This window comes from Melanerpes formicivorus, unplaced genomic scaffold (genome assembly GCF_026170545.1).
Source record: "Melanerpes formicivorus ecotype bairdi unplaced genomic scaffold, bMelFor1.0.p_v2 SCAF_60, whole genome shotgun sequence".
Lineage (NCBI taxonomy): Eukaryota > Metazoa > Chordata > Aves > Piciformes > Picidae > Melanerpes > Melanerpes formicivorus.
Window position 1 is genome coordinate 3,064,210 of NW_027142412.1, and position 18,589 is coordinate 3,082,798.

General features: G+C 64.1%; 1 protein-coding gene across 1 annotated transcript; it reads right to left on the reverse strand.

Annotated features, from left to right (window-relative positions):
• Nucleotides 1-926: 926 nt before the first annotated feature.
• ZMAT5 (zinc finger matrin-type 5) lies at nucleotides 927-18,571 on the reverse strand. Its single transcript, XM_068161834.1, has 6 exons — nucleotides 18,508-18,571; nucleotides 14,519-14,701; nucleotides 14,051-14,113; nucleotides 13,792-13,872; nucleotides 4,603-4,714; nucleotides 927-1,170 (listed from the first exon to the last, which is right to left on the reverse strand). The coding sequence occupies exons 2-6, from the start codon at nucleotides 14,643-14,645 to the stop codon at nucleotides 1,041-1,043; spliced, it is 513 nt and encodes a 170-aa protein (XP_068017935.1). The 5' UTR covers nucleotides 14,646-14,701; nucleotides 18,508-18,571; the 3' UTR covers nucleotides 927-1,040.
• Nucleotides 18,572-18,589: the final 18 nt, after the last annotated feature.

Genomic DNA, 18,589 nt, shown 5'->3' on the forward strand with positions numbered 1-18,589 from the left:
GGACAAAGGTTTGTGGTGAGGATGAGGAGCAGTGGACTGAAGCTTGAGGAGGGCAGATTGAGAGTGGAGAGTGGGAAGAAATTCTTTCCAGTGAGGGTGGGGAGACACTGGCACAGGTTGCCCAGGGAGGCTGTGGCTGCCCCCTCCCTGGAGGTGTTCAGGGCCAGGCTGGATGAGGCCTGGAGCAGCCTGGGCTGGTGGGAGGTGTTCCTGCCCATGGCAGGGGGCTGGAACTGGATGATCTCTAAGGTCCCTCTCAACCCAAACCCTTCTATGAACCTGTGACTCTGTCACACCCTCACTGCAGCAGCCACATCTTGGCCACCCCCAAGCTGTGCCCTAAAGCTGCTGCCTTGCTCCCCAGGGGTGAGCAGGGGGCAGGCTGGCTGCCCTCCCCGGGCACTGTGCTGGCCCTCAGCTCCCAGTGCAGCCCCACAGCGAGCAGGAGGGGGGAGGAGGCACTCCCCAGTGGGACCTTCCAGCCTGGCCTCTGGCACAGCCCTGGCCAGCAGCCCCCTCAGCAGTGAGTGACCCACAGAGGTGCTTGCCCCACTGGCACCCACCTAGGACTTTGTTTCCTGGAGAAAGAGAAACCTTGGGATGTTTTTCTCCTCCTTGCTTCTCATTCCCAGCTCCATGGGAGCAGAAGCAGAGGCCTCAGGGGAGCTCCCCAGGCCCTTCATTCAGGAGCTCCTTCCCCAGGCTGGAGCAGAGAGCAGGCAGTGCAGGGCACAGTGCAGGTGCCAGGGGGAAGGATCCTGCCCAGGGAACAGGGCTGCAGGCAGCCCCTCGAGTGCTGCCCTGGGGGCAGGGGGACAACCACCCACCCAGCTCAGCCCAGGGCAGGCTGGCAGCAGAGGGGCAGAGGGGCAGGGGGCAGGGGGCAGAGGGCAGAGGGGCAGGGGGCAGAGGGCAGAGCACACAGGCAGGCTGCAGGAGGTTTTATTGGCACACAAATGTACATAAATGGTTCTGTCCCTTCCCCAGAGCAGGCGAGGGCCAAGGTCCAGCTCAGCACCGCCTCTGGGAGGTCTCGAGGCTCAGCCCCACTGCAGGCCGGGGGGGATGGGCCACCCCCCGGGCGGGGGGGCCCGCAGGGACGGGGGCAGATCCTGCAGGGGGGGCCAGCCCGGTGGGTACTGGAAAGGTGCTGGCTTCTCAGGCAGAGCGCTGCAGAGGGGGAGATGGATGGGACAGGGGTGAGTCAGGGCTGACTCAGTCCCATGTGAGAGTCCTTCTGTCCCTCTGCTGGCCCCCAAAGCAGGGGGGCAGCCAGCAGAGCAGGCTTTGGCTACCCATGGGCAGGAGATTTCTCCCCCTCCCCAAACCCAACAGCAGAGCTGCTGCACGACCACCCCCAGCCCATTCCAGCAGCTGGTGCCTGCTCACACTGCACAGGCTATGGGAGCACAAGGGGGGGAAGGCAGAGTGGGTGAAGCCCCCCAGGGAGGCTGCCCTCCTTTCCCTCCTCCTCCCTTCCAGATGGTGGCAAGAGAGGCATGGGGCTAGATGTGGAGCTGGGAGCAGGGCTGGGGGAGGGCTGGGAGCAGGGCTGGCAGTGGGGCTGGGAGCAGGGCTGGATGTGGAGCTGGCAGCAGGGCTGGATGTGGGGCTGGCAGCAGGGCTGGGAGCAGGGCTGGATGTGGAGCTGGGAGCAGGGCTGGGGGAGGGCTGGGAGCAGGGCTGGCAGTGGGACTGGCAGCAGGGCTGGATGTGGGCCTGGCAGCAGGGCTGGATGTGGGGCTGGCAGCAGGGCTGGGAGCAGGGCTGGATGTGGAGCTGGGAGCAGGGCTGGGAGCAGGGCTGGATGTGGAGCTGGCAGCAGGGCTGGGAGCAGGGCTGGATGTGGAGCTGGGAGCAGGGCTGGCCCTAGGGCTGGCCCTGTCCCCCTGCTATCCAGCCCCAGCTGCTCACCACTCTGCAGACAGCTAAGCTGTGAGAGAACAACCAGCAGCAAGCAGCTGTTTCCTTCCCAGCAGCCCCAGCCCAGGCCAGCTGTGAACTCTTCCCAAAGGAGAAGGAGCCCCTCGGAAACAGCAGGCTGCCAGAGCGCTGGGGGCGGCTCAGGAGCACCCTTCAGCAGAGGGGAGAGGCTTCCCCCCCCAGCTCACAGCCTGCCAAACACTCTCTCTCTGCCTCTCTCCTCCCAGCTCAGGGATGGAGGCCGCTGGGAACACCACAGCTGACTGGGGAAGCACAGAAGTGCAGAGGGTCCTTGGTCTCCAGCCGAAGGAAGCTCTTGGCCCCGGGGCAGGTTCAGGCTCGCAGGCAGTGCACCTTGCCCAGGAATTCCTGAGCACAGGAAACTCATTTGCTCTTCAGCCCGAGCCCTGACAGCAGCTCTCAGGCCTCTGCCTCCCATCCTGATGAATCTTTTTAATTGTTATGCCAGAAGAAATCCAATCAGGGCTCCTTTACATAATGCTCAGGAGCAGCAGCACCCTCCTCCCCCTGCAGGGCCCAGAGGTGGCCCAAAGCCAGCGGCAGGAGTGGAGTGCAGCCTTCTGCAGGCAGCTCCCACAGAGCAAAGTCACCGGGGCTGACATGCAGCCCCCCGGGGGGCCCTCTGCAGAGCTGAGGATGGGACCAGGCTGCTGGAACACTCCCAGGCCCCTCTTGGGCAGCAACCCTTTTGGGCTCCAGGCAGGGGAGCCCTGCAGCAGCAGGGGGGTGGGGAGCAGGCAGGGCATGGGCAAGGAGGAGCAGGGCAGTCATCAATGAAGGAGCTGCAGGATGAGCATCAGAATCAACCAAGAGGGAGGATGCTGCCTGGGGCAGCTCTGGCAGAGGCTGACTTCCAGCTGGAGCGTCAGAATGGCCACCCCCATGGGGATGCTCTGGTGCTCAGCATTAATGGGATCCCCTCCTCTACCCACTCCCAGGCTCAGGAAGCCTGCAGGATCTCTCTGAGGCCTCAGAGCCCTCTGTGATGGACACCCAGCAGCACACCCCCACAGCACCAACATGCTCTGAGTCCTTTGGCAGTCAGGTTCAGAATCCATCACAGGATCTGCAGGGGGCTGCAGGAAGGCTGGGGAGGGACTTCTGAGGGTGTCAGGGAGGGACAGAACTGGGGGGGATGGAGCAGAACTAGAAGTGGGGAGGTTGAGATTGGCTGTGAGGAAGAAGTTGTTGGCCAGGAGGGTGGTGAGAGCCTGGCACAGGCTGCCCAGGGAGGTGGTGGAAGCCTCCTGGCTGGAGGTGTTTGCAGCCAGGCTGGAGGTGGCTGTGAGCAACCTGCTGTGGTGTGAGGTGTCCCTGCCCATGGCAGGGGCTTGGAGCTGGCTGAGCCTTGGGGTCCCTTCCAGCCCTGACAATTCTATGGTTCTACCCCAAGACCAAGGGATCCAAGGGCAGGACAGGGCCGAGTGGGACATGTGAAGGGGGGTGGCAGAAGGCCACAGCTGAGCAGCTGGCTGAGGGCAGCGAGGCTGATGGATGGAGCACACAGAAAGCACTGAGCCCAGACAAGCAGCAGAAGGAAGATCCTGCCCAGCCCAAACAACAGAGGGAGGAGAGAAGAGGAGAGAGCCTGGCTGCTGCCCAGGTGCCAGCCCATTCAGCCTGCGGCACAGTCAGGTGAGGGAGGAAGCAGCAGGCAGCGGCAGGCGCCCAGAGCACGGCAACTGCTGCCAGGAGGAGCTGATCCCAGCCTCCCCCTGCCAGGCTCTGGCAGAGATGTGCAGGCAGAGGATGGGGAAGCTGGCAACAGATGAGACAGGGCTCTTGCTGCCCCATTCCAGGCGTCAGGAGGTCAGCAAGGTGCTGGCACTGTCCCTCCAGACCCAGCCCAGGAGCACCGAGCCCTCTGCTTGCCTTCCCCAGGGCAGCAGCTGCAGGCAGCAAGGCCTGGCTGCTCCTCCAGGAACAGAGGAGACACAGCACCCCTCTGTGATGTGGGCATGCAGGAGTGTAGTCTGTGCCAAGAGCAGGCAGTGCTGGCAGGGCAAGTGTTAAATGGGGTCCCATCCAGTTGGATCCCCCCTGCAGTGCTGGGGCAGCTCTGGAGTCCTCAGCACAGCCAGGGACTGTTGGAGCAGGGCCAGAGGAGGCCACAGCAGTGCTGGGAGGGCTGAAAGTGCTCTGCTGTGAGGCCAGGCTGAGAGAGTTGGGCTTGGGCAGCCTGGAGAAGAGAAGGCTCCAGGGAGACCTCCTGGTGGCCTTGCAGTGCTGAGAGGGCTGAGCAGAAAGCTGCGGACAGAGTTTTGAGCAGGGGCTGCTGTGCCAGGAGAAGAGGTGATGGTTTGGAACTGAAAGAGAGAGATTAAGAGTGGAGAGAAGGGAGAAATGTTTGGCACTGAGGGTAGGGAGAGCCTGTGCCAGGCTGCCCAGAGAGGTGGGAGCTGCCCCATGGCTGGCAGCATTCCAGGTGAGGCTCTCTGGGGCTGTGAGCAGCCTGCCCTGGCTGCAGCTGTCCCTGCTGGCTGCAGGGGGGGTGGACTGGATGGCTTTTAAAGGTCACTTCCAGCCCAAGCCATTCAATGATTCTGTGATCACCTGCACCTCCTCCTGCCTGACTCACCCAGGGCCCTCTGCAGCATGCAGGCCAGGAGCAGCATCCAGCACCCAGCCCTCACACAGACACTCTCCAGCCACCAGTACCTGTTACTCTGAGTGGCACTCAGTCTCTTTGCTCTCTTCTCCAGCCAGTCCTCAATGGTGCCAGGTGGGACATCTGCTCCCTCCTGCTGCAGCTCCTTCAGTCTCTGCTCCCCTGGGTGAGATAGAGGGAGGGAGAGGGGAGAAGGAGAGAGGCTGATCAGGCACTTGCTGCAATCCTTACACTCCATTAAACCTGCTGCTCATAACCCTGCAGAGTTTCTTACAGTGGAGAGTTTGCCACTTGCCTGTGGGGGCCCCTCCTCCCCCTCCCCCTCCTCCTCCTCTCTCCCCCTGCCATCTGATGCTTGGCCTCCTCACTGCTGACAGCTCCAGCCAGCCAGAGCCAGGCACAAGAGCTAAGCTGGCAAGCATGGCAGCAGCTTGGGCACTTCACTGAGGGGAGCCTGACATCTCCCCCGGGCAGACTGTCCTCACTCTCGCCTCCAGCAGCCTCTGCTGGCCCTCAGCACTTCCCAGACACGTCCCTGGAGCTGGCAGCTGGCAGCAGGGACTGTGCCACCCTGCCTGCCTGGGGGAGCGTGGCAGGGACGTCTGTCCTGATCGATGCAGACTTGGCAGGCTGCGAGTCTGTGAGCACGCAGCAGGGGGAGGGGATCTGAGATGCTCCCAGGGCTGCTCAGGGCACCCCCGGTGGGATGTGTCCCCAGCTCGGGGCAGGAGGGCCTCACCCAGCCCGGGGGCAAGGGCAGAGCAGGTCATGGGGAGGGGAGGAGCAGGATCCTGCATCTGCTCACAAAGTTCGGTAGGAGCAAGGCAGCACCTGCAGGAGAGGTGCAGGGACAGGGCAGCCCGAGGGCCTTTCAGCTTCCAGCCCCTCTGCCCCCTCGGGTGGGACTGCGTGGGGCAGATGCCTGCAGGCAGCTCCCCTGCAGCTCTGCTCCCCGGGCAGGACACACAGAGCCCAGCGCCGCTCAGTCACTGCCCCCCGGGCAGCACTCAGCGGCTGCCCAGCTCGCAGAGCTCCCCAGTGCCCCCCGGGCAGCGGGGCCGAGGCAGGGGGGGAGGCGAGCGGCGGGCAGGGCGCTGCGGGAGTCCTTGACACGCACTCCAGAGCCGACCCCTGCCGGCGCGGCGGGCAGGGCGCGGAGGAGATGCTCCGAGCGCCAGCCCAGTGGAAAGTTCCCACCCGACAGACAAGGCAACGTGATTCTGTGCAAAGCAAACACCGGCGAGGAAGCTGAGGTCGTCCTCCTTCACCCTGCTCATCCCAGCCCGGGAGGACCCCGGTGCCCTTGGGAGCTGAGCCCCAGCCGGCGCCGGCAGGGCTGCGCCGCGGCCACCCCACCGCCCGTCACCTGCCGAAGGCGAATGTTAGACATCTCCAGACAGGCTGTGAAACGAATATTGCCTGGGCAGAGTGAAGGATCACTTCATCCTCCTGGTGGCAACCAATTATTCACCTGCCTGTTGAATATGAATGAGGATGGCAGCGCCGTGCCACCCCGGGAGCAGCTCATTTGTCATCCGCCGCCGGGGCTGGGGGGTGGCCGTGCACTCACTACCAGCACAGACACCCTGCCCTGCTCCTGCCCTGCTCCTGCCGTGCTCCTGCCCTGCTCCTGCCGCGCTCCTGCTGTCCAGGTGCTGCCCTGCAGCCCGAGGTAAGGCTGCAGCTGGAGGCAGGGCTGCTCCCCCCTCCTGCGGCTGCTCCCCAGGAGCAAAGCTCCAGCAGAGCTCTTTGGGGTCAAGCCCAGAGCCTGGGCCCAGGCAGGGCCCTGGGGAGGCAAGAAGCTGAGCTGGGCACTGCTCAGGGTAGCTGAACCAAGCTCCCAGTTCAGAATTCCCTGTCTGGATCACAGCCACTTTATTTCCCTGTCTTCCAGGCTGGCTGAGGAGGAACCTCTTGGGCAGGTGTCTGGTTTTGGGCAGGCTCTGCAGAGCTGAGCTCTCCAGAGCTGAGCTCTCCAGAGCTGGTCAGGCTGATCAGAGGGCTGGAGCACCTCTGCTGTGAGGCCAGAGGCAGAGCTGGGGCTGTTCAGCCTGGAGCAGAGAAGGCTCCAGGGAGACCTTAGAGCAGCCTCTCAGTGCCTGAAGGGAGCTACAGGAGGGCTGGAGAGGGCCTTGTGACAAGGCATGGAGGGACAGGGCAGGGGCAATGGCTTCAAACTGGGAGGTGCTGGATTGAGATTAGACATGAGGAAGAAATCCTTCCCCATGAGGGTGCTGAGGCACTGGGACAGGTTGCCCAGAGAAGCTGGGGAGGCTGCAAGCCTGGAAGTGTTCAGAGGCAGGTTGGATGGGGCCTGGAGCAGGGTGCTCCAGCAGGAGGTGTCCCTGGCCATGGCAGGGGGTTGGACCTAGGTGATCTTTGAGGTCCCTTCCAGCCCAAAGCATTCTCTGATTCTCCACCTACTGAGCACCTGGACTCATCCCCCCTCAGCAGTGGTTGTGACAAGCTTCAATGAGGCAGGGAAGAACATCACAGGGAGCAATTCTTCCACCTCTACCTACCACCAAGATTTCCTTCTCATCCACTCCAAGCCTCCACACAGCATAGACCAAAAACTGCCCCAAGGCACTGCCCCAGGAGCTGGGGGGAGCCCAGGGACTTGAGCAGCCACAGCTCACTGTCCTGTCCAGGGGGAGTCAGTGCTTGTGCTGGAGCAGCTCCAGACTCCTGCTGGTCTTCATGAAGCCCCAGGTGTGCAGAGCAGAAAGCCATCCAGGTGGCTCCCTGCTGCTGGAGCTCCATCATCACTGCTCCAAAGCAGTCCAGCCTGGGGCTGGGCCAGGAGGCTCTGCCCCCCTCAACACATGCCCATCCCAAAGGCAGGTCCCTGTGCCCCTGAAGCACACACAGCCCCCAGCCAAGACCCCCCAAGACCCCCAGGAGAGGGGAAACACCTCCTGAATGTCAGCAGCAACTGTGAGGTGCAATCACACCCAGCCAAGGGCCCCCCTCACACCTGGGTGTGCAGCCAGGCTGCAGCATGGCAGGTGTGAAGGGGCTTCCCTCCCTCCTCCTTCCCACTGGGGTGTTTGCTTCAAAGCCTAATTACAGCCAATTAAAGAAGGGCTGCAGTCATGAAGTGCCTGCTTAATGATGCTGGAGTAGGAGGTCAGGTTCATTCTCTCTCCCCAAGCACTTCTCCCATGAGTTTTCTTCCACTACAGTCTGTGAGGTGCAGCCAGCAGCACCAGGCAGGTCACCCAGCAAAGAGATTCAGATGGAGCCCCTCAGCTCCCTCCCTGGGCAGGAGATGTGGAGCCCAGACTCCCCCAGAGCTCACAACAGCAGCAGACAAGAAATGAAATGGTGACCAGCAGCCCAGGGAGGGCACTCTGCCCCTCTGCTCAGAGCCCACCTGCAGCACTGCCTCCAGCTCTGGGGCCTCCAGCACAAGGAGGACCTGGAGCTGTTGGAGAGGCTCCAGAGGAGGCCACAAAGATGATCAGAGGGCTGCAGAACCTCCCCTGTGGGGACAGGCTGGGAGGGTTAGGGCTGTTCAGCCTGGAGAAGGCACCAGGGAGACCTTAGAGCAGCCTCCCAGTACCTGAATGGGCTACAGGAGAGCTGGGGAGGGACATCTTACAAGGGCTTGTGGGGACAGGATGGGGGCAATGGATTGAAGCTGGAGGAAGGAAGATTGTGACTGGAGAGCAGAAATTCTTTGCAGTGAGACTCTGGCACAGGCTGCCCAGGGAGGCTGTGGCTGCCCCCTGCCTGGAGCTGTTCAAAGCCAGGCTGGATGAGGCCTTGAGCAACCTGGGCTAGAGAGAGGTGTCCTTGCCCCTGACAGGGGGTTTGGAGCTGGATATCTCCAGGGTCCTTTCCAACCCATCCCCTTCCCTGACCCTGCTGGGGCCCTGCCACAAGAGCAGCTGCAGAGGTCGGCGCCGGGCAGCCCAGGGCCTGATGTGTGCTGCCTCTGCTGCTCCTTGCTGAGCAAAGCTGGTTGAGCACAGCCCCCCCCCCGGCCGCCCCCCCGGCCCCTTTCAGTCAGAGGGATTTACTGCAGACGTCCACCCAGCGCTGCCCCGGGGCTCCCCCCTGCAGCCCGGGGCTCCCCGCTGCAGCCCGGGGCTCCCCCCCTGCAGCCCGGGGCTCCCCCCTGCAGCCCGGGGCTCCCCGCTGCAGCCCGGGGCTCCCCGCTGCAGCCCGAGGCTCCCCCCTGCAGCCCGAGGCTCCCCCCTGCAGCCCGGGGCTCCCCGCTGCAGCCCGGGGCTCCCCCCCTGCGGCCCGGGGCTCCCCCCTGCGGCCCGGGGCTCCCCCCTGCGGCCCGGGGCTCCCCCCCTGCGGCCCGGGGCTCCCCCCTGCGGCCCGAGGCTCCCCCCTGCGGCCCGGGGCTCCCCCCTGCAGCCCGGGGCTCCCCCCTGCGGCCCGGGGCTCCCCCCTGCGGCCCGGGGCTCCCCCCTGCAGCCCGGGGCTCCCCCCTGCGGCCCGGGGCTCCCCGCTGCAGCCCGGGGCCGGCCGGCGGGGCCGCGCCGCCGTCAATCGCCGCGGGTTAGCAGGGAGCCAATAAGTGTAAGTAGGAAGGCAGTAATTTGACAGTGACTGCTCCTGCCACCACTGCACTTAAAACGACAGCCCGGGAGCGCTGAGCTGATGAATGATGCAGCAGATGCAGAAGATGAATGCTCGGCTGCGGCAGCAGCTGGGAGGAGGCCTCCCCCCCGCCCAAGGTGGGAACTGTTGCGTGGTGCTGAGGCTGCAGCGCTGCTGGAGCCAAACTGGGGCAGGCTCTGAGCTGCTGCCCCACTGCAGAGATGTTCCTGCTGCACCCACGAGGCTGGCATACAGCAGGGTGAGCTCTCTGCCCTGGGAAGGCCACAGGTTAAGGACAACCTCTTTCCTCACGGAGCAGGGGGCCAGGGCCAGGTTCAACACTTGCATCACTCTGCTGCTGAGAGCCCACCTGCAGCACTGCCTCCAGTTCTGCTGCCCCCAGCACAGGAAGGACATGGAACTGTTGGAGAGGGTTCAGAGGAGGCCATGAAGATGATCAGAGAGCTGCAGAACCCCCCCTGTGGGGACAGGCTGGGAGAGCTGGGGCTGCTCAGCCTGGAGAAGGCTGCAGAGACACCTCGGAGCAGCCTGCTGGTACCCAAGGGGAGCTACAGGAGAGCTGGGGAAGGACTTCTGACCAGGGCTTGGAGTGACAGGACAAGGGGCAATGGACTGAAGCTTGAGGAGGGCAGATTGAGACTGGAGATGAGGAAGAAATTCTTTGCAGGGAGGGTGGTGAGAGCCTGGCACAGGCTGCCCAGGGAGGCTGTGGCTGCCTCCTGCCTGGAGCTGTCGGACTGGCTGATCCCTTCCACTCACCATGCTGGGATTCAGGGGTTCTTCCCTCCAAGCCCTCTGTGGGCTCAGCTGACCCAGTGTGGAGGTCTGTGTGCTGCTGAGGCTGCTGGCTGTGCTCACAGAGGACTTCCATGCCACAGCACCAGAGGGGGGCAGGATTCAGGCCCAGGAGCCTGCGCTGGAGCGGCAGAGGCGAGCAGGAGGCACCCTGCCCGGCCCCTGCTCCTGCAGGCCTAATTGCTTAATTAAATGTTTGACTTGGTAATACAAATGCAAGGCTTCCAAGTGGTCTCCCAGGAATCAGCTCTCTCACCAGCCAACTCTCCACTTCCACCTGACCCAGCTGACAGGAGTCAATACCCAGTAACAAGTGTAATTGGCAGAGCCAGCCGCCCCAGCGCCGAGCTTGCCCCTGCCGCTCCGCTCCAGGGAGCCCTCACCTCCCCTGCAAGCAGCACCAGCCTTTGGTGACTACAACAGCCACAGGCTCCTGCAAACAGCCTGCCAGGAGCCCAGCACTGAAAGCCTGCAGCAGGGAAGGGTGAGGAAGCAGAGCCTGAGCAGGGCTGGCTGGAGCTCCCCTCTCCGGAGTTGGGTTTTATTGACTGCCAGCGCTGCGCAGCGATTGATTCACAGCCACCTTGGGGACTCTCAGACTGACTCAGCAACGTGAGGACTGAACAGCTCTGGAGAGCTGCCTCCTGCCTGGGCTCCCCAGAGCCTTGCCTCCCCAGGCTGGGCCCTCAGGAGGCCAGCAGGGAGGCTGTAGCTGTGAACACCTGATGCACAGGCACGCTCCTACCCCCAGCCCTCCGCCCCAGAGCCTGTCCCTGCCGCACTCCTGGCACAACACTTGGCTGCTTTGCTTGGGGGGTGGGCACCACACCTGCCCAGAACCTGGGCTCTGCTAGAAGGAGCCCTGCCAGCTGGTCAAGGAAGAGATCCTTCCTCTGTGCTCCACACTGGTAAGGCCATGTCTGGGTGCTGCATCCAGTCCTAGCCTCCCCAGTGCCACACAGACAGGGACAGACCGGAGGGGGCCTACAAGAAAGCTGGGGAGGGGCTCTGGACAAGGGCTTGGGGTGCCAGGATGAGAGGCAAGGGATGGAAGCTTGAGGAGGGCAGATTGAGACTGGAGAGCAGGAAGACATTCTTTGCAGTGAGGGTGGTGAGACTCTGGCACAGGCTGCCCAGGGAGGCTGTGGCTGCCCCTGCCTGGAGGTGCTCAAGCCCAGGCTGGATGAGGCCTGGAGCAAGCTGAGCCAGTGGGAGGTGTCCCTGCCCATGGCAGGGGGTTGGAACTGGATGATCTCTAAGGTCCCTTGCAACCCAAAGCATTCTGTGATCCAAGAGATACTGGAGGAGTCCAGCAGAGTCAAGAGAGAATGTGCAGAAACCAGGGCTGAGAACCCCCAGAACCTCTAACTGCAAATGTGGGACCACACTGGAACTGCCTGCCCCACAGAAGCTGTGCTCTCCAGCCTTGGGGTGCATTCAGGAGAGGGAGGTCAGCAGGGAGGGTCTCTTCTCCCTCTACTCTGCTCTAGTGAAGCCACAGCTCAAGGGCTGGGTCCAGCTCTGGGCTCCCCAGCTCAAGAGAGACAGGGAACTGCTGGAGAGAGCCCAGGGGAGGCTCCAAAGCTGCTGAGGGGCCTGCAGCAGCTCTGTGAGCAGCAAAGGCTGAGAGCCCTGGGGCTGAGAGCCTGGAGAAGAGAAGCCTGAGAGAGGATCTGAGCAATGCTCAGCAAGAGACAAAGGGTAGGGGGCAAGAGGCTGGGGGCAGACTCTGCTCAGTGGTGCCCAGGGACAGCACAAGGGGCAGAGGGCACAAACTGGAACCCAGGAGGTTCCATCTGAAGAGGAGGAGAAAGTTGTTTGTTGTGAAGCTGCTGGAGCCTGGAGCAGGCTGCCCAGAGAGGTTGGGAGCCTCCTGGTGTGGAGAGCTTCCAACCCCCCCTGGGCACTCTGCTGCTGGGCAGGGTGCTGTGGGTGCCCTGCTTTAGCAGTGGAGGATCTCCAGAGGTCCCTTCCAACTCCACCATGCTGGGGTTCTGCAACACTCTAAACACAACTGGAGGTGGTCCTGAGCACCCTGCTCAGGCTTACTCTGCTTTGAGTAAGGCAGGGCTGGGAGTAGACCATCTCCAGGGGAGACCTCAACCAGTCCCCAGGTTCTCACCAGCACCTCACCCACATTTTCTCTCAGCACTGAAGCAGTGAATGCTGCAGAGAAAGCAGAGCTGCCACCCTCTCCTGGAATGACCAAGTTCAACAGTGCTCTGCAGACCTGCAGCAGGGCAGCAGCTACCAGTCCCTCCCTGCCCAGACTCCAATCTCACCCAAAGAGACAGGAGCAGAGGCTTTGGGATCCAGCTCCCCACAGTCCCTCCTCAGGACAGGTTAGCTTCCCAAGAGATGAAGCAGCAGCTCCCTGCTGAGAGCAGGGTGGGGGTAAATGCAGGCCAGACAGGGAAGGGGAAGGGATGTAGCAGTGCCCTCTGCTGCTGACAGCTTCCACTCCCTGACCCAACAGAACCCCGGGGGCTGCCAAAGCCCACTCTGCTTGCTGCAAAGCTCAGCCCTGGCGCTGTGCCTGTGCCAGCAGGGCAGGGGCAGAGAGCATGAGAGGAACTGCAGCACCTGCAGGCCTGCCACAGGCTCCTGCCACAGGCTCCTGCCACAGGCTCCTGCCACAGGCTCCTGCCACAGGCTCCTGCCACAGGGGGAGGCTGTGGGAGGGATCCCCACCAGCGAGGGGCTGCAGGCGCTCCCCGCACAGCCCCTCACAGCCTGCTGCCAGCCCAGGCTCCTGCAGCAGCTCCCCCTCCCCACACAGCCCCTCACAGTCTGCTGCCAGCCCAGGCTCCTGCAGCAGCTCCCCCTCCCCACACAGCCCCTCACAGCCTGCTGCCAGCCCAGGCTCCTGCAGCAGCTCCCCCTCCACACACAGCCCCTCACAGCCTGCTGCCAGCCCAGGCTCCTGCAGCAGCTCCCCCTCCACACACAGCCCCTCACAGCCTGCTGCCAGCCCGGGCTCCTGCAGCAGCTCCCCCTCCACACACAGCCCCACACAGCCTGCTGCCAGCCCAGGCTCCTGCAGCAGCTCCCCCTCCACACACAGCCCCTCACAGCCTGCTGCCAGCCCGGGCTCCTGCAGCAGCTCCCCCTCCACACACAGCCCCACACAGCCTGCTGCCAGCCCAGGCTCCTGCAGCAGCTCCCCCTCCACACACAGCCCCTCACAGCCTGCTGCCAGCCCAGGCTCCTGCAGCAGCTCCCCCTCCACACACAGCCCCACACAGCCTGCTGCCAGCCCAGGCTCCTGCAGCAGCTCCCCCTCCACACACAGCCCCTCACAGCCTGCTGCCAGCCCAGGCTCCTGCAGCAGCTCCCCCTCCACACACAGCCCCTCACAGCCTGCTGCCAGCCCAGGCTCCTGCAGCAGCTCCCCCTCCACACACAGCCCCTCACAGCCTGCTGCCAGCCCAGGCTCCTGCAGCAGCTCCCCCTCCACACACAGCCCCTCACAGCCTGCTGCCAGCCCAGGCTCCTGCAGCAGCTCCCCCTCCACACACAGCCTGCTGCCAGCCCAGGCTCCTGCAGCAGCTCCCCCTCCACACACAGCCCCTCACAGCCTGCTGCCAGCCCAGGCTCCTGCAGCAGCTCCCCCTCCCCTCACAGCCTGCTGCCAGCCCAGGCTCCTGCAGCAGCTCCCCCTCCACACACAGCCCCTCACAGCCTGCTGCCAGCCCAGGCTCCTGCAGCAGCTCCCCCTCCACACACAGCCCCTCACAGCCTGCTGCCAGCCCAGGCTCCTGCAGCAGCTCCCCCTCCCCTCACAGCCTGCTGCCAGCCCAGGCTCCTGCAGCAGCTCCCCCTCCACACACAGCCCCCACCAGCTGCTTTCTGCTTGGAGCACTCACCCTGAACCTGGGCACTCAGCTTCTCCAGATCCTGCTCTGTCATGTGGGAGAATCTGCAGTTGGAGCCAAAGTCACACTGGCCTGGAAGGAGAAGCCACAGAGAGGGATGGCAGAGGCAGCCCTGCCCTCAGTGCCATGCTAACCCCAGGCCCACCACCCCTGCTCCCTGGGCACAGGCCCAAGCCCTCCAGCCCCTCTGGAACAGAGGCACATGCCAGAGCTCTCCAGAAGAGCTGGGGCTGGCTCAGGAAGGACTCACCTGTTTGTAGGAACTTCCTGCAGGGCTTCTTGGTTTGCTCCTCCTGCAGGATGGCAGCAGCATCTGGGGGGGCAGGGACACAGGGGGGTGAAGGTCTCCTTCAGAGCAGCACCCCGTCCTGCTGAGGGCCCAAGCAGCTCAGCTGCCTGCTGGGAAGCCTCTGACATTGCAACCAGGAACTCAAGCCACAGGCTGCCCAGGGAGGGGTTCAAAGCCAGGCTGGGCAAGGCCTTGAGCACCTGGGAGGTGTCTCTGCCCAGGCAGGGGGGTGAGAACTGGAGGACCTTCAGGGTTTCTCCCAACACAAACCATTCTATGACTGGTGACTTGTGACACTGTCACTTAGCAGTCCCTGTTTGCACTGGCACAGCCTGGATCAGAGCTGACTCACTGGATCTGTTGCCCCCCACCTCCCCCAACACCTCCCCAGCCCCAGGGAGGCAGAGGCAGGCTGCTGGGGGTACCCACCTCGGAACAAGTCGTACCAGAGCCTCTTAGCCCTGAGGTGCTGCACTCCATTGAGGTGCTTCTTCCTGTTGTGAAGGTTGTCCTGGAAGGATCTGTCACAGTAGTCACAGAAGTATCTTTTCCCCATCCCTCTCTCAGCCTGGGCAGCCTCAGGCAGATCCTCAGTGCCCAGCCATGCCTGCCCTGGGGATGGAAGAGCCAAGACTGACAGCACCTGCTCCCAGAGAGCTCAAACCATTTAGGGCTGGCAGACAGAGAGAGGAGGGAGCCAGCACTGCATATTCTTGTCCAGCACAGCCTGGTGGGGCAGCCTCTGCTGCCCCTGCACAGAGCAGGCCTGGGTCTCCATCCTTACCTCTGTTACCCAAACCAACATCATCTCTGCTGGAAGGAGCCCCAAAGCAGAGACCCCTCAGAGCCAGCAGCTCCCAGCCACCACCTGCACCCAGGAAGGGGCAGCAGCAACCATCCCTTGTGCAGGCAGAAGGAGCTGGAGGTCCACAGCCAGCCTCCATAGCCATCTGTGTGAGGAAGGAGCTCAGCAGGATGTGTCTGCTCCACCACACACAGCACTTGCCATCCCAGCAGCCAGGAGGAATGGACCCTCAGCTCCACTGAAAGCAGCCTGGGGGTGCCTGGAGCTCCTCCTCCCACTGGCAGAGGGGCTCACCACAAGTCATTTGCAGCCTGGAGCCTCTGCTGGGCACCAGCAGGAGGGAACAGGACAAAACCTGGGTGCTCTCATCAGTGCTGGGTCCAGCCCAGCCCAGAGCTTAACAGGGCAGATGGAGCTGGGATGAGTGCAGCTCTCTTGCCACCCACTGTCCCTTCTGGAGGTGTGACAGACACCCTGGATCGCTGGTAGCTCTCTCTTGAGTGATGTAAAGGCACCTGATAAATGCCAAAGATGGAGGGAGTGGGAGATAAGCTCCACAAGCAAGCCTGCAGGTTTTGACACCTTGACAGCCAAAGGCATTTGAAAAGTGGCAGGGAGAGCAGCAGGAGAGGTGAGGACTCTGTAGCTGAAGCAGGGCAGGAGCCACCACAGCCTCCCTGCCAGCCCTGGGACCAGCAGCAGACCCCTCAGCACTGCACCAGGGAGGCTCTGCCCAGCACCTGATGGGCAACCCTGCCAGGATCCCACCCTGAGAGCTGCTCTTCGACATCCAGCCCCTGGCAATCCCCCAGGCCTCACACCACAACTCATCTCCTTCAAACCATGAAGCTCCTCTGCCTTAGGTTCAGCAGGGGTCCTGCAGCTGGGGAGGAATGACTCCCTGTACCAGTAGGGGTGAGGGGTGACCTGCTGGGAAGAGGAGCCCCCCAGGGGGCAAGAGGAGCCCCCCAGGGGGCAAGAGGAGCTCCATGCTCCTGGGAGTGCTGGGGGGAAGGAATTGCCCAGGGGCCAGCACTGTGCCCTCATGGCCAAGAAAGCCCAGGGGGAAGTGTAACCTGCAGGTGAAGGGAGGTTCTCCTCCCCCTCTGCTCTGCCCTAGTGAGACTGCACCTGGAGTCCTGGGTTCAGTTCTGGGCCCCCCCAGTTCCAGAGGGACAGGGAGCTGCTGGAGAGAGTCCAGGGGAGGCTGAGGGGCCTGGAGCAGCTCCGTGAGGAGGAAAGGCTGAGAGACCAAGGCCCACTGAGACTGGAGAGGAGCAGCCCCAGAGGGGATCTGATCAGTGCTCCAGGTCTCCCTGGAGCCTTCTCTTCCCCAGGCTTGAACAACCCCAACTCCCTCAGCCTGGCCTCCCAGCAGAGCTCCATGGCCCTCCTTGTGCTGGGGAAATGAGAAAGGCAAAGAGAGGAGCAGCAGACTCCCTGAGCTCGCCCCTCTGCAGAGCACACTGAGCACTCCCTTCCGTCTCTCAGAGCTCAGGCTGGGGGCTAACAACTCCCAGGAGCAGCTCTCTGCAGTGCTCTGTGCCCAGGCAGGGGGAAGGATCCCATTCCCATTCCCCCAGGCAGCTCAGCCAGGCAACAAGGAGCATTCTCCAGCTGCTGATTAATTCCATCCTGCTCACTGTGAGATGAAGTCAAGGCAGCTGCTTGCCCAAGGAGCCCTGCAGCCTGGCCCTGTGCTTGCCCAAGGAGCCCTGCAGCCTGGCCCTGTGCTTGCCCAAGGAGCCCTGCAGCCTGGCCCTCTGCTTGCCCAAGCAGCCCTGCAGCCTGCCCTCTGCTTGCCCAAGGAGCCCTGCAGCCTGCCCTCTGCTTGCCCAAGGAGCCCTGCAGCCTGCCCTCTGCTTGCCCAAGCAGCCCTGCAGCCTGCCCTCTGCTCGCCCAAGCAGCCCTGCAGCCTGCCCTCTGCTCGCCCAAGGAGCCCTGCAGCCTGCCCTCTGCTTGCCCAAGCAGCCCTGCAGCCTGGCCTTGTGCTTGCCCAAGCAGCCCTGCAGCCTGCCCTCTGCTTGCCCAAGGAGCCCTGCAGCCTGCCCTCTGCTCGCCCAAGGAGCCCTGCAGCCTGCCCTCTGCTCGCCCAAGCAGCCCTGCAGCCTGCCCTCTGCTCACCCAAGCAGCCCTGCAGCCTGCCCTCTGCTCGCCCAAGCAGCCCTGCAGCCTGCCCTCTGCTTGCCCAAGGAGCCCTGCAGCCTGCCCTCTGCTTGCCCAAGGAGCCCTGCAGCCTGCCCTCTGCTCGCCCAAGGAGCCCTGCAGCCTGGCCTTGTGCTTGCCCAAGCAGCCCTGCAGCCTGCCCTCTGCTTGCCCAAGGAGCCCTGCAGCCTGCCCTCTGCTTGCCCAAGCAGCCCTGCAGCCTGCCCTCTGCTCGCCCAAGCAGCCCTGCAGCCTGCCCTCTGCTTGCCCAAGGAGCCCTGCAGCCTGCCCTCTGCTTGCCCAAGGAGCCCTGCAGCCTGCCCTCTGCTTGCCCAAGGAGCCCTGCAGCCTGCCCTCTGCTTGCCCAAGGAGCCCTGCAGCCTGCCCTCTGCTTGCCCAAGCAGCCCTGCAGCCTGCCCTCTGCTCGCCCAAGGAGCCCTGCAGCCTGGCCTTGTGCTTGCCCAAGCAGCCCTGCAGCCTGCCCTCTGCTTGCCCAAGCAGCCCTGCAGCCTGCCCTCTGCTTGCCCAAGGAGCCCTGCAGCCTGGCCCTGTGCTTGCCCAAGGAGCCCTGCAGCCTGCCCTCTGCTTGCCCAAGGAGCCCTGCAGCCTGCCCTCTGCTTGCCCAAGCAGCCCTGCAGCCTGCCCTCTGCTCGCCCAAGCAGCCCTGCAGCCTGCCCTCTGCTCGCCCAAGGAGCCCTGCAGCCTGCCCTCTGCTTGCCCAAGCAGCCCTGCAGCCTGGCCTTGTGCTTGCCCAAGCAGCCCTGCAGCCTGCCCTCTGCTCACCCAAGCAGCCCTGCAGCCTGCCCTCTGCTTGCCCAAGCAGCCCTGCAGCCTGCCCTCTGCTTGCCCAAGGAGCCCTGCAGCCTGGCCCTGTGCTTGCCCAAGGAGCCCTGCAGCCTGCCCTCTGCTTGCCCAAGCAGCCCTGCAGCCTGGCCCTGTGCTTGCCCAAGGAGCCCTGCAGCCTGCCCTCTGCTCGCCCAAGCAGCCCTGCAGCCTGCCCTCTGCTCACCCAAGCAGCCCTGCAGCCTGCCCTCTGCTCGCCCAAGCAGCCCTGCAGCCTGCCCTCTGCTCGCCCAAGCAGCCCTGCAGCCTGCCCTCTGCTCACCCAAGGAGCCCTGCAGCCTGGCCCTTGCCTCTCAGGGTGCTTGGCCCCTGCCGTGCAGCTGAGTCCACCCTGGCCCCGCAGGCAGCCCTGAGTGCTCCAGAAGGGCTTTGCACCAGCTTAAAAGCCTTTGCATGAGTCCCATCCCGCCCCCAGCCCGAGCGCCAGAGATGAGCAGGAGGGGACACCGACACAACCTCCTCTCCCCCCCCCACGTGCTACCCCACGTCCCCAGCTGCCCCGCAGCCGCCAGCAGGGGCTCAGCCAGCACGCCTTGCCTGCCTGCGGCCAGGGGAGGCCTCTCCCGCAGGGGCCTGCGCTACCGGGGCCGGGTTCACCCCAAGGGAAGAGGAACCCCAGACTCACCCCCGCCGCGCCCCGGCCCGCGCAGAGCCTGCCCAGCGCCGCCTACAGCTCCCAGCAGCCCCCGCGCCAGGCCCGCGGCTCC

Bases quoted from the DNA above. Each gene is read 5' to 3' on its own strand.
- ZMAT5 (XM_068161834.1), bottom strand. From the start codon at position 14,645: ATGGGGAAAAGATACTTCTGTGACTACTGTGACAGATCCTTCCAGGAC. The intron at 14,114-14,518 runs GTGGGTACCCCC...CTGCCCCCCCAG, and splicing joins CTGGTACGACTTGTTCCGAG to ATGCTGCTGCCATCCTGCAG. The intron at 1,171-4,602 runs GTACTGGTGGCT...CCCCCTCTGCAG, and splicing joins AGTGCCACTCAGAGTAACAG to CGCTCTGCCTGAGAAGCCAG.